Source organism: Telmatherina bonti (genome assembly GCF_933228915.1).
Source record: "Telmatherina bonti genome assembly, chromosome: 2".
NCBI classification, from domain to species: domain Eukaryota; kingdom Metazoa; phylum Chordata; class Actinopteri; order Atheriniformes; family Telmatherinidae; genus Telmatherina; species Telmatherina bonti.
Window position 1 is genome coordinate 22,758,222 of NC_136620.1, and position 14,708 is coordinate 22,772,929.

Genomic DNA, 14,708 nt, shown 5'->3' on the forward strand with positions numbered 1-14,708 from the left:
TATTAATTCATGACAGTTGCAGAGCTAGAATATAAAATGTCTGCTTGTAGAGATTACCTCATTACTGTCAGATTCTTTCTCCTCGTCCAAAAATGATCATATCCAATTTATGTACCTGTTGTTGTAATTGTTTTACATCCCCATGGGAAATGTACAGCTTTATATACAACTGCTCCTGAAAATCTGCCTTTGGTACCTTTCATTTCTGACCAGGTTGCATTAAAGTCAAACAAAATCAGCCTCAGCTGTGTTTAGAACAAAAACTGTCAGGTTTTGTTTTGAGTGCTCTGGACTCTCATTATCTTTTGCACAGATGTTCGACATTTTCACAGGGAGAATTCCATTTCAGTAAAGGTACATATGTGTGTTGGACTAAGACCAATTTCTGAAGGCACAATTAAAGGATATTACCCTTACTTTTAATTTGCGGGAAGAGGTGCTCATTTTCTTACACAATAATGCAGGCAAATTCTCAGGGAGCTCAGAAATAATATCTGGGCAGAAAAGAAGAGACAAACATGATGTAAATACAGATTGATTATTAGCTGCAGTATGTCATTATAACAACAACTGATTTGATTATCAAGAAAGGAAAGAACGATAGATTCCCTCAGGCTCAATTCTTTGTTTTGTTTGTGACTCTATTTTCTAAACTCCAAGAGGCAGCCTGGTGTGTCCAACCTGTGTGCAATGAGCCTGAGAATTAGGCTGGATAATTGGAATGAGATTGCAATCAAAGATTCAATTACAATGCAGGTACACTTAGGTTATTCACGCCTGAGTGCTGATTTGCGAACTGTTCATTTGAAATTAGAGGTCTTCCTTCTCTCACCTCTTATTCAGCAACTGAGAGCTGGTCATGTTTCAGTCTGCAAAAAGACTATTATTTTGCAAAACCTTGTTGCACATTTTTAGCTACAGGATAAGGCGACAAAGCTGAATGAGGAAATAATAGTTATTGTTATTATTATTATTATTATTATTATTATTATTATTAATAATAATAATAATAATCATAATAATAATAATAATAATAATAATAATAAAGTCCGAATCAATTATGCTCTTAATTTTTCAAAATACCCTTTACAAACCGTAATGTCATGCCTTTTGTCAGATCTGTACGGATAAATGCTCCTCAGACACCCTTATAGTGAGAATCACGTCAGTCGGAAATACATGCAATACACAGAATGTCCGCTAAAAGGAAGCAGAGAGTTAAAAGGGGCTGACATGTTTGCGAATATACATACGAAGAAGACCAAACCCGGCGAGGAGCCACAGATTTATAAGGTATAGAAAAGCTTTCTCCATCGTAACAACATTAAAGTGGGTATTTATGATAATTTCAGTTTTGTTCTGTAACACCAATTAACTGAGCCACACTGTTCACTAACTGTCAAATTGCTTCAGTCTGCTAAAATGCTAAATCTACATTTTTTTTTGTTAAATGATTATTAGAAAATTAAATAAAATATTATGTTCTCTTTCGTTTTTTTCTTCCCCATCTAACAAAACACACACGCAATATGACATATGTTAAAGATACTCGTAGAAGTTGTTGCTTTATGAGGGCATTGGTTTAGTCTTTTCTATATGTTGCATTTCTACAGAATGGCTGCTGTATTGTTTTGATTAGGAAAATAATTTGAGCAGGTACCGCTACGGATTACATACATTCAGGTTAGTTTCCACGAGACTGAATCACTCAAAGAATGTTAAACGCTTTACTATAGATATTTCAAATGGCATGTTCAAGACTTAGTGCAAACCAAAACATTAGTTTGTAGATATGTGCCCGTCTCCTAGCCTTTAAGTTGCTAACAGAGAGCTAATGCTAGCAGCAGAGGCACAGCTAGCTATTGACTTTGCAGTTTAATACTCCTTTGCTTTAGTAAAGCGGCTGTTATTGATAAGTGTAAGCGTTTCAGATGTACATTTAACTAAAGGCGTAATTATTCTAAGGTATTTTATAGTCATAAAGCCGAAGGCTGCACTTTATCTAAATCAACTGTTAATGTTGGCAACAGCTAGCAGATGCCGTTTGCTAATGTTAGCCAGCGGGTTGACAGCTAGAATACAATCAGCTTAAAGTTCAGCATGATGTTTCCGGTAGATACACAACCGAAGTGACTTTAATATGTCTCAGTCATATTCTGGTTAGCGTGACCATATTTTCACACTAACTTAGCTCTTTTTTTTTTTTTTTTTATTAGCTCCCTTAAGGCCAGATGTGACAAAGAACCATTGTTTTGATCAAATTAGGTATTTTCATGAGTTGTGCTTTTCTCCTGTTTCTCTCGTGTGTCATACTATTTCCAAAGTACACTTTTAGGTGCTTCTTTAACCAGTTTTATATAAGAACATTTATACAAACAAGTTTGATAAGACATTTCCCCCTTTGCACATTTTAACATAAAAGTCTCAGAATACTTTTAAATTGTAAAATTACTTCAGAAATAAAACGAATCAGTAGATTATTTTGCAAGTTAATGATTTTTCTTTTTTTCTCATTAGTGTGCAACATATCAAATTGACAAAATTGCCTCAAAGAATCTTTCTGTAGACTTATGTTTGTATCTACATATCTCTGTTAACTGATTTCAAAACCAACAAAAATACTAGCGAGAGACCTTCCTACTGAATATTTTAGACCCTGGATTATTGTAAACAGACTTTTAGACACTTGGTAATAGACCACTCACTAGTTTGCAAGCATTTACTTTTTATTGTATTTATTGCAAAACTACAAGTGTTGGAGAAAGATATAGCCTAATATGATCATCCTATTATTTACATTGAAAGCTGCTGAGTTTTTCCAAGAAAGAGACCGTCTATATTATTTATAATTTATGTAATCTATCCTTGCTCTGACCGTAACAGATGCTTTTCTTTTTTTTAAAGCACAATAAAGTGTACAATTTTCATTAGGCATCTAAGGCCAACTCCACTTGTCTTATGTGAAAGTATACATATGTGTAGCCAGAAAATCCCGGTTGACTTACTTAGGTTGTAACTACAGTTGTAATACAACATAGTGATATCTCTAATGCTGCGTAGCACTTGCCCCTCGTCTTATTCCATGTTTATTCCATGTGCTAATAAAATTCAGTCTGTTTTGTTATTGTGTTTTCTGTTCTTGTTTTATTTTTTAGTGTTGGGATAATTATAATATAGAACTTTTGTTTGTTACTTTCCCTGTACTTCCCCTACTTCATACAACTAGTATTAAGCAGGATGTGGCTCAGGTGAAGGAGCTGTCACCTACCAGCTGGAAGTTGCTAGATGACAGCTCCTCCACCAGGACACTGAACACAACATTGCCTCCCAATGTGATTATCCGAGAATGAATGTGTTGTCATGGTTTCAGACTTTGGTTTAGGTTTTTGGTTTTGTATTCATGTCATGTTTAGCTCTGGTTACCTGTTGTATTTAGTAGTTTTTTCCTTGGTGTCTTCTGTTTTGCTTTCTGCTTCCTGTTCTTTAGTCCATCTGGTTTGATTTGCTCTGTGGCTTTACCTGCTCCCTTTTTCGTCACGTGTGTGCACCCCTTGTTTTCTTTTCCTATGGACAGTTTGTTTTCATTTCCTATCTTGTCATGTTGACATCTACCCTTTTTGTTTTTGGCATTAAACTGCACCAGTTTGCCTTTTGCCTCAGCCTGCAAGCAGGTCTACATCCTTCATGAATCCTGACATGTGTAATAATTAACATTTAGATAAATGTGACATGTTAGGAATTGCAGTTTCCCTCAGAGATAAATAAAGTTACATATATATATATTTATTTATTTAATTTAGTGTAAAAGCACTTTGAGTCCATTACAGTCCATTTAACATTCAGAAAGCCTTCAGTGCTTGTAAAGCAAGCTAATATGGTAGTTAATGTCATGTATCTATTTAACTGTATTTTAAACTTTGATGTTGTCCCTCTCACTTTATACAATGAATATTTGGTTGTTTGAGTTTCCTTTCTTTTTTGTTGGCTTACATTCAAATAAAATTTTAAGTCAAACTGAAATGAAAAGATAGCGTAGCTATTATATATAGCAATGTCCTTATGACTCTTAAATAAAGATGAAAAGGCTTCTTTCCTCTCACCATGTAACAGTGGATTTATTATTACGAGCTCAGAAACAGAAGAGGGAGCTGTTGCATAGCCATCTTGTGATATCTGGAGAGCAAAGGATATGTGTGTTGTGGACTATTTATTTTATTGTTTTTACTTATTTTCAGATGAGCGTTCATCGCAAAGCATTAACAGCCCTACATGCAAGATGGGAAAGTTAAGATTTTCTCAGGTTTGCTCAGATCAGTTGTACAGAACAGTAGATGAGACATTTCTTTGTTTTGATGGAAGACAATGTTACAGTTGGTGTTTATTTCTAACAAAGCTGATGCAAAAATGTGAAAGAAAACATTACAACTCTGTGCTTTTAGGGTATATCTCAGCTGCATCCTGAACATTTTGTGATAGACAAAGTCCTCAGTGGATAGTAGCAGGCAGCTCAAACAGAATCCAGGATACAGAATTTGCTTAGGTGTGTGTTTTATATTCCTATCATATTTTGTGATTTCAATGAAGAGTTATAGCAGATGGATTTGGTCCTATTTCTGAGTAAATTTGGCTGCCTGGACTAGACACTTTCTGACCCACTGTTTTTGTACAGTGATTTTAAAATTCAGTTCAGTTAGAAAACATTTTACTCCAAAAGATTTTGGTATGCAGCTGTTGTTGGGTCTCTAAGTTTGAGCCAACATTACTTTCTGGCAATGCAACCAACTGAAAAGTCAAGGCAATGCAAGTGTGTGTGGGTGTGTTTTCCTTTCCTGTAACTCTCTTAATAATGATTGATGACAGCCAGACATTTCTATTAGAGGAAAAGTGGCTGGCCACCAGGAAGAAAACCTGAGCCAAAACTGGGAGGAGTTTGATTGACTGGGAGATCCTGAGAAACAGTCTGTGTGCTGGCAGCACTGATATGTCTCTAAATGCTGAACCCACCTTTTACAGTAAAGTGTATCCCACCCAACTGTTTTAGATTGCAAAGCCTTACCTTGTATGGCTCTGTCACGTTTTAACACCCATTAGATTTTAAGATATTACCAAACTGTTTTCTTCTCCCTCTAGATCTGCCCTTCATTCATCGAAGTGATGGATGAGCAGACAGGCTCTCCCGCAGCCAACCCTGACAACAACAGCCAGAGAAATGGAGATGAGGTGAGAGGTTAAACCGGATATCAAATGGCATATTCTTTAGTTTTTCCATTTCCAACTCCATAAGGTCCTGCCAGCTGCGTATCATGGGAGAACTGCTATCTTCACTTTCCAGTAATATCTGTTTCTGTTATGTTTGCAGAAACCTCGACGTGGCAGCTGGACCAAAGGGAGGAAGAGAAAGAAGCCGATGAAGGACAGCAACGCACCCAAAGCTCCCCTAACCGGTTATGTTCGCTTCATGAACGACAGGCGGGAGCAGCTACGGGCAGAGCGTCCAGACGTCCCCTTTCCAGAGATTACAAGGATGCTGGGCAATGAATGGAGCAAGCTGCCCCCCGAGGAGAAGCAGGTCAGTGCCGAAGTTCCAGAAAGGATTACACGCTGAGCATGAACTGTGAAAAGACATGTCTCAAAGTGTTTCTTTCATTTCCACTTTGTATGTGGCTTAGTTTGAGATCACCTATAAAATTCTCAGAAATCTGTAAGTACATAACTGGATTTGCTTTGGTATGATTTGGAACCGAAGTGGCCAAAAAAAAAAAAAAAGAACCCTGAAAAGACTTTAGAAACAAGATAGTCCTTGTTTTCAACTTTTAGTTATCCCAGTAGCCCTGAAAGACTAGACAAAAATAAAGATCTGCAACATCCCAACACTGTCCCCACAGTGAGATTAAACAATGTTTGAAAGCTGCAGGGACTTGAATCCCATTTTTACTGTAGAGAAAAGCTGCAGAGGTGCAAAAGCCTGAATTCCGTGCTGTCCGCTAATAAAAACTGTTTTAAACATGACTCTTGCGTAACTGTTTCATATAATTTTCTCTAACGTCTTATGATAATTGTGTTAATTTTGTCATCGTTCCCACCTTGTAGTGCGAGGCTTGTTGAGGCAACTAGATAAGACCACTCTGATGATAACAAACTTTATGAGTATAAACCAGCAGCATCTCTGTCATTTTGGAGTGCCTTCAAAGTCTTTCATGCTGGCCATGCTATGAAACCATTAAATGGAATAGCACCTATGATGCTTTCCCTTTTTGTTTTTCAGAATTCCTCAGGTGTTTCTGATTGCCAAGTATCTTTCCAGAGAATTACTGTTATTCAGCAGAGGAGGGGGATTCCTCCTGTGTGTCTTCCCAGAGAAGATTGAGGAGTCAGGACATGTTTTGTTTGCAGATCCAACAGTGGGAACAGAGCCCAGATAACCTTCCTGTTGTTTTTCTCCTCTCTGATTGGACAAGATATCTGAAAGACAAAAGTTTTCATAAGCTTTTCTGCAAATTCTTAATACAGGATTAATTTCCTATTAAAAGATTTGAATGAATGTAGATTACTAAAACTAGAATTTATAGATTTGTCTCTGTTGGAAGAAGTTAATTCTGATTAGAAATAATTACTCCCACTCAGCACCATGTCACCCAAAATCCTCCTTCATCTTATTTTACCAAATCTCATTTTCCTGCCTCTCTGCTGCTGAGTCTTCCCAGCTCCTCTCACCTTTCTTCCTGCTATCTGCAGAGATACTTGGACGAGGCGGAGCGAGATAAGGAGCGCTACATGAGGGAGCTGGAGAAGTACCAGAAGACGGAGGCGTACAAACATTTCACCAGGAAGGTCCAGGAGAAGCAGAAGGGCAAAAGACACAGGGGAGGTGAGAACTGCTTAGAAGAACACTACATGATGGCAAGACTGGCAAATAGCCCACTTTCACTTTTTAGCCTTCCTGTCAGGCAAGTATTTGGCATTTGAGAAACTTCCTGTGTCTGAAGTTGTTTGAATAAATAGTCATTGTTTGATGTACAAACCCTGCCCAGACATGATGACTCGGATGAACTTGTATCTGTTATAAACGTCCATATAACGGAAGTAAGCAGTTAGACATCTCTTTTCTGCTTTAAAAAGTTTCTTTCTGCTCTTTAAACGACCCTTGTGCAAGCCACTAAATAACAGACTGAAGGTAAACGAATGATTTTTTTTAAAATAATCCTTTTATTGTTCATCTTCAACCTCTGATGACTGTTTCTGCTTTAAACATCCTGGGAAAACCAGTCAACCAGTCGCTTTGCCTCATTTCAGCTGATTGTTATAAATAACAGTGAGGGGATTTCTGTTCATTCTGTTAGTTCATGGTGAGGTAAAGGCAAATGTGATTCATCTGGGGTCCTCTAAATGTATTCTTTCCTTCCTCTCCAGATGTTGGGCACCAAGTTGCCAGCGAGGCTCTTCATGAGGTCAGTGAGTCTTTCCTACCAGTCACACTCACAGTTTCTCTCCTTTAGAGGTTGGTAGCATGTTTTACTAAGTGTAGAAATCCCCTTGTAAGTTTCAGAGCCATTTCATGTGCTTTACAAATCTGCAGGAAAAGGACAAGATCTTATCATAGTGATGTGATTGAGTTCAGAGGAAGTACTAACTTATGTAATTAAAGAAAGATAAAGGATTAAAGGATTTTGTCAGACAGTCAAAATGCATGTTTGGCATGCAGTTCTTTAAAAATGTAGTGGATGCAACAATGCCAAGGTTCATTTAGCTTTTTGAACAAGTCCCAGTTTCTTGAGGTTGGTGCTGATTTAAATGTCATCATTAACCCATTTAGTATGTTGTTCAAATGTTGAAATCCTCGTCTAGAAGTATTAACCCAGTAGTTCCCAAACTTTTTCGGGGAACTACTTTTTTTTCGGGGAACCCCCCCCATCCCGTCACATGAACCAAAGAAACATATTAAGAAATGTGTCATTAGTTTAGTGACTGTATTGTAGTTAAAACCATGTCAGTGTCGGTATTATGATCCATTCTTCTGGTTTAATGTGAAACGTTTTAAACCAGGAATCTCTTCAAGCTTCTTCAGGTGAGCCGAGTTCTCAATGAGACGGATGCTGCTTTAGTAAAACATCTTTGCTAGATATTATAGTTTATTTCATGTTTTTTTTCTAAACAGGATTTTTGTTTGTATTCAGGATGAAAAGTCCCCAAGTGGTGGTGTAGCTTGTTTGGCCTCATACTTCCTAATATTAGAATATAATATTTTGATACATGCTAAAGACTGTATTACTATTACTTGACTGTTACCTGGTCAAGCAGGAGCAGATATGCTGCATCATATTTTCTTCGCCTTTTTTTGTACTTGAAGTCTCTCTTGTTGATTTATCATCATTCATCATTGGTACTTGTACAAATTTGTTCTGTGCCAAAACTCCCAAGTTTGATTTCACCTTGTTGCGCCCCCTTATGATAACCCTGGGCCCACCCCTGGGGGGCCTGTCCCCCAGTTTGGGAACCACTGTATTAACTGTAGGTTGCTTTAAGCTACCCTGCTTGGTCCAGATTAACTTGTGCTTCCTTTCATGCTGCCTGGTCATTGAATGGCCTTTAAGAGATTTTTTGTAAGTTGGAGACATTCCCCAACTGGAGCCAACCATGGAGAATGGTTGATTTGCCTGATGTTGGCATGTGCTTTATCATCAGATGACTAGTGGACATCACTGAATGTGAATGTGTTTGGATTTGATGGCTCAGGCCACAGTCAGGGATGGTCTGAGTCACTCATGTTGAGTCACATTGTTGTAACAGTGTGAACACAACTGTGTCCTGGGACCAGATGAAAGGACCACTTACTCAGTAAATGTGACACATTGATAACATAAACTGATCCCATAGCCTCCTGTAGAGTAGTTCATTTAAGTAGTTTTGGATGTTATTGCCTTTGAAAAGCTTAATCAATGTATGAATATTTTTTCCTGGCGATCTCACAGAAAGCTAAACACACTGAAACAACATTTAGACTTCAACAAGCAGAAGTACTGAATTGAAAACACTTGATTGGTGTAAATGTCAGATTGTCATGTGTAGCAGAATGTCAGTAAACCAGCCATCATCTTACATCTTCTTTATTGTTGTATTTCCTGGTAATGTTGGCATGTTAATCACAAGGGTAATATCATTCACATAAACCTCCTGCTCATTGTTTGTGTTAGTTTCTGCTGCAACAGTAAACAATACACAGGAGGGCAGACTGTAAATGCCATGTCTGAACATGTGTACTTGCTGCGGTCAGCTTGTGATGGGGTCACCCAGGTTGCATGTTCATACCAGATGTGAGAAGTCCCTCAGCTGTTTTCATTTGTTTGTTTTCTTTTGTTTTTTTGTTGCTATTCTCACCCAGATATCTGGATGCTTTGTGTTTCCTCTCTGCTTGATCTACATATTAAGTGCTTATTGTTGCATCACCGAAGTAGGTTTAATCTGCTTTGAAGCCATGTTTGTGATCCAAACACCAGGTTTATACCTTATTGGTAAATCGCTTTTTTTTTTTTTTTTTTTTTTTTAAGGCCTGCATATAATTAAGATTGCTCCCTTTACAGTTTCTTCTGTACTCTGACGGGTCGCTGCCAAGGTGACTTAACTAGTCAGCACGCCTCTGGGAATGCCATTGTTTCCTCTCTAATTTCCAAGGGCGTGGAATTCAGCATTATTGTCATTGTGCTAAGAAACGAAGAAGGATGATACATCGTTACAGAGGAGGCTACAAAACCTGCATTGTATGATGTCCTGCTATTTCAAAACCCCCTTTATTTTATTTTTTTTTTTTATTGCAAAGCATTTCAGAGCCTTCGATATCTCAGAAGCAGCGGTAATGAAATTACCTCTACCTCCGTTATTCTAAAACTGTATTACTATATTTCCCTTGTGGCTAGATATGAAATCAATTATGAGTCCACCCACAGCTGAGCTAGATAAATGACCACATCTCACTGTCAGTCTGTGTGGCCCAATATTTTCACTGTTTAGCTCACCTCCTTCCTTCTGACTGTGTCTGGCTCTTTCAGAAAGATGCAGAGGGAAAAGACAGAACTGTGTTTGACATACCGATCTTCACAGAGGAGTTTCTCAACCATAGCAAAGGTAAATAACTTCAGCACAGCTCGAAATACTCTGTGTGCTTTTGCTTTTATTTCCTTAACCTCCATTTGCTCGTTTCTAAACACACGGCTTGCTGTGTTTGCACTCCACCATCTCAGAATAGTTCCTCAGTGATGTCCTAAACTCTCACAGCAAATAAAAAATTGATAAAGGAGCAAATCACGGCGTCTTTTTCTGGGGCGTGTGTACCAACATGTCAATTTCTGTGTGTTTGTGTTTTCCACGTTAGCGCGAGAGGCTGAGATGCGGCAGTTGCGTAAGACCAACATGGAGTACGAGGAGCGAAACGCAGCCCTGCAGAAGCACGTGGAGAGCATGCGCGGGGCGGTAGAGCGGCTGGAGGGCGACGTGATGCAAGAAAGGGGACGCAACGGGCTCCTCCGCCAACACCTGGAGACCTTGCGCCAGGCGCTCACCTCCAGTTTCTCCACCGTGCCTCTGCCAGGTGAGAACAGTGCAGTGAGGTTCCCTGCTACAAACAGGCAGCACAAACACACTGATTAAAAAGTCATCCAGTGTCCTCGCAACATCTAATAAAACAGTGATTTGTAGGAATAACTACTGTTTGAACAGAACAGACTCATGAATGCTTACATAGATTTAATCAGTGTTTTCACACTGCAGCTTTGTTCCGATTTGTGAGTTAAACTTTTTAAGTCACTTTCAGCAGAGAAAACTTTTTTTTTTTTAATCATCCCAGGCTGCTTTCATATGTGGACCTCAACATTCCAATATCCAAATCTGTATCAGAGCCGCCTCTTTCTGGATGGCCATGTCACATTTCATGTGATTTTTAGGTTATTGAAGGGAGACAGAAGACATAAATGTGAGGCGAGACTCGTCAAGATGGAATGTAAATAAAAGACGGAACAATGTTGGCCAATAATTTTTTTCCGGCTTTGACTACACAACACCTCTAAAGCACACTGATACACACTGATGTGTAGAGTGTAGAGTGGCATCCATGTTATCTCCGTAAACTAGGGATTCACCGATCCACTTTTTGCGAGTTCTGATCCGATGCCGATATCTAAAATTTGAATGACTGCAGATACTAATATTTGCCGATACCAAATTTGTTTATGTGAACATTATTATGACTATGGTTATTATTACTGTCATAACTGTGTAAGATTTCATTAGGTTGTAATAAATTACTCATCCTTTACGTTACCTCACCAATACAAATATAATAACATTACAGATCTAACAATTTCAACAAGTTTTTGTTTTTTGTTTTTTTTATTTATTTGGCACATTTCCCAAAATACAACTATACATGTGTGATTTTGAAACAAAGATCTGCTTTTTGTGTTACAAAAACTGTGACATTTTAACATTTAAGGCATTTACTTCTTTCAAAACCTGTCTGAAGCATGTCTTAAAACACATCTGCACTGGCTTGACTAGTGTGGTATCAGGCATCGGTTGTGGTATCAGAAGACTTTTATCAATACCTAGTACGAGTACACACACATGGTATTGAGCTGATACCAATACTGATATTGGTATCGATGCATCCCTACCGTAAACACAGCGTGACATATTTTCTTCTGCACATGCATGTCACTTCCGGGCCACATGGCATGCTCATTTAACTGTGATGGACTTAGCATTCAAATATTAATATGAACAACCTCGCAAAAAGAAATCAGATTTTGGGTTTTGACTTCAGTGTCTCAGAAGTGGAAATCTGATTAACGTTAGCTAGTTAAGATCGAACCTGTGTCCCAGGTTCTATTCAGGACACTCGATTACATTTTGGAGCTGCACAAATCACTTTACTGGCATTAAGCTGATTGTGTTCCAGTGATGCTCCTCTATCTGAGTTTTCAACTAAAAGGTTTCTCAACATGATATGGTGTGATGTTTGCAGCATCAGTTTTTTCAAGGACAGTGTTGTAGTTAGGTAAATAAAATGATTCACAACCATGATTTAGCATCCTGTTGCAGTTAGTGACATTTCTGTAGCAGTGTGTTTGACAGTAAACACTTGTGAAGCAGCTCTATGGAGGCTCTTGGCAATGCTGTTTTATTGGCTTTATAGTGCTAATAATCCATAAACCAACAACGCTATATTTTTCTTGTTTGTTTTCATTCTATTTGGGTTGAATGACTAATTTTTGCATGTTTGCAGCTTCCACAAGTTTTTTTTTTTTTATTAAATCTACCAAATTTTTCATCCACTTCAGCATCCAATGTGTCCTTTTTTTATCCTGCTTTGTAGGAATTAAGATGAAATGTATCATTTGAAATTCAGCTTTCTGCTGAGTATGGGGAAAGAAAGTAAGCTTCACTTTTTACCAGCAGTTCTGGTGTTTCTGGTCTAAAAGTGTGCTGGCATTCATCACGTTAAAACCTCACACTGGCTTATTGTATAGCGACACTGAAACAGAACAAAAAAACATATTGCAAGTTAGATCCTTGGTGACAGCTTGAGGTGATGAGAGTTGAATAATAATGCAGATGTATTCAGCTAGTATTTACTTCCTCTATGATCTACATAATTTAACATTTGAGGTGATGGTTGTATTAGAATTCCTCTGAATTTAAACCCTCTGCATACAGTATGTACTCACATACCCAAGCTCGCACCCCACTTCCTCATGTTATTTTATTTAAAACCTGTTTGAATTTCTTTCTCACACAGCAGAGGCACAGTCTCTGCAAACAGCAGCCAAACGGCTCTAAAATGAATTCATTGGAGCTCCACAATCAAAGATGATGGCAGATTTCCCCCAGGTCTGGCCTCAGGGAAGCTCTCTGAAGTTTGTGTTGAGGGGAATGTGCCGATAAATTAATAACTGGTAACATCAAAGCTTCCCCTGAGTGTAAGCATGTTTGCTCCTGACTTCACAAAGGACAGGCTTTGCTTATTTCTTCCAGTTTCTTTTCGGTAGGTTAACCAGAAATAATGTCAAATCCAACCTGTATATGTGTCAGGGATTTGACTCTTACCTATGTTGAATGGTCCAAATACTATGATAAGATATAAACAAATCCTTAGTTTTCACATCTGGCAGGAAGCATTCGGTACATTTGCGTACCAAATGTGACAGAGCAAGCCGAGATGTTTAAGACAATTGTGTTTACTATCGTTACCTTAGTTTTAACAGTGTTTTACACTTTATTTCAACTATTACAGTTGTTTCAACGAAAAAGCATATATATGTGTGTATATATATATATATATATATATATATATATATATATATATATATATATATATATATATTATATATATATATATATATATATATATATATATATATTATATATATATATATATATATATATATATATATATATATATATATATATATATATATATATATATATATATATATATAAAGTCCAACATGTTTTCTTCATATGTGGCATTTAAATCTGTCTTTATCCGAGCTGAGCCACAGCTTGTCTACAGATCTCAGCTATCTGCTGTGCTTTTCTAGTTAACGTGTCTACTATATGACACAAACAGCTAAACAACTATTCATAATTTAGTTTAAAAAAAGAATCTACTGGTCAGTTGCCTGGACTGAGACGACAAACCGGATGCTTTGCTGATACACTGCCAGCTGCTACAAATTTTTACATCACTTTAAATACACCTTTTTTTCTCAGTTACCTCAACATGTGCAGGGTGATAAGATTACCCAGTACATGCCAGTACTACTTCTAAACAAGGTCTTTTAAAGTAGCTCCAGAAATGTGAGATTTTTATTGTTTTGTTCTGAACTTACAGCTGTTAATATGAAACACAAACATACTCCAGACATTCCGACATGCTGACATTACGTTTGTTGTCCTACAGGCAGTGGAGAGACACCCACCCTTGAAACCATCGACTCCTACATGAAGAAGCTCCACAGCGTCATTGTCACTAACCCTCAAGAGCACGAGAATCTCATCAACACTGTGAGAGACGTGGTCAATCGTTTGGACAGGTGAGTCTTGGTTGCTAAATTGGCTTACTTGTATCTTCCAAAGATAGTCGATCTCTCTGGTTAGATAATAATCTTTAATCAGCTGTTATTATTGAGCTGTCATGTAGCTGGTTAGGGTGTATTTTTGCTGTTGTAAATGTTTCTCTTGTCCAAGCCGAGGATACACTTTGAGTCTGCTTCTTTTGCTGTTGTATTGACTAGATAATTGGACCAAATTGAACCTTTTCGATGGATTGGGATTCTCTGTGAAGTTGATGCTTGTTCCAGCTTGAAGCTTCGCTTCTTAACGTAGGTCTTTTTGTCAACTTGTCCTCAGTTCAAAATGTTACTATCCCGGTATGATCTTATGGTGAATGTGATGTAGCGTCTCATATTTATTTATTATTTTGTTCTTAGAAAAATATTCTGTTCGCACTTGATCAATAAAGACTTGTTAATCAGTCAAAAGAAGATAAAATGATTTTCTTTCATTTCTTATGTTCCATTGTTTATTATTCATTCATACCAGATACTTCCACAGCAATACCACCAAATTTACACCAGTTGTAAGTGTGTTTGTATTTACACTAAGAAAAAGCTGTGTTTTTCTCATGCCCTGTTGAAGATAAATGTGCCATTGTTTAT

At 37.7% G+C, this 14,708-nt stretch overlaps 1 protein-coding gene across 4 annotated transcripts; it reads left to right on the plus strand.

The window, feature by feature from the left end:
* Positions 1-1,261: 1,261 nt before the first annotated feature.
* Positions 1,262-14,708, plus strand: hmg20a (high mobility group 20A; the record flags this gene model as incomplete). Of its 4 annotated transcripts, XM_079253052.1 has the most annotated exons (9): positions 4,280-4,300; positions 5,131-5,220; positions 5,360-5,569; positions 6,736-6,868; positions 7,411-7,448; positions 10,044-10,119; positions 10,367-10,582; positions 13,952-14,084; positions 14,286-14,708. In XM_079253052.1, exons 2-9 carry the CDS (start codon positions 5,155-5,157, stop codon positions 14,287-14,289), a joined length of 876 nt encoding a protein of 291 aa, XP_079109178.1. In that variant the 5' UTR covers positions 4,280-4,300; positions 5,131-5,154. The 4 variants fall into 4 exon arrangements, with proteins under 4 accessions (XP_079109180.1, XP_079109179.1, XP_079109178.1 ...); XM_079253054.1 differs by lacking the exons at positions 4,280-4,300; positions 14,286-14,708 and adding an exon at positions 1,262-1,293 and having other exon boundaries at positions 13,952-14,088; XM_079253053.1 differs by lacking the exons at positions 4,280-4,300; positions 14,286-14,708 and adding an exon at positions 1,621-1,683 and having other exon boundaries at positions 13,952-14,088.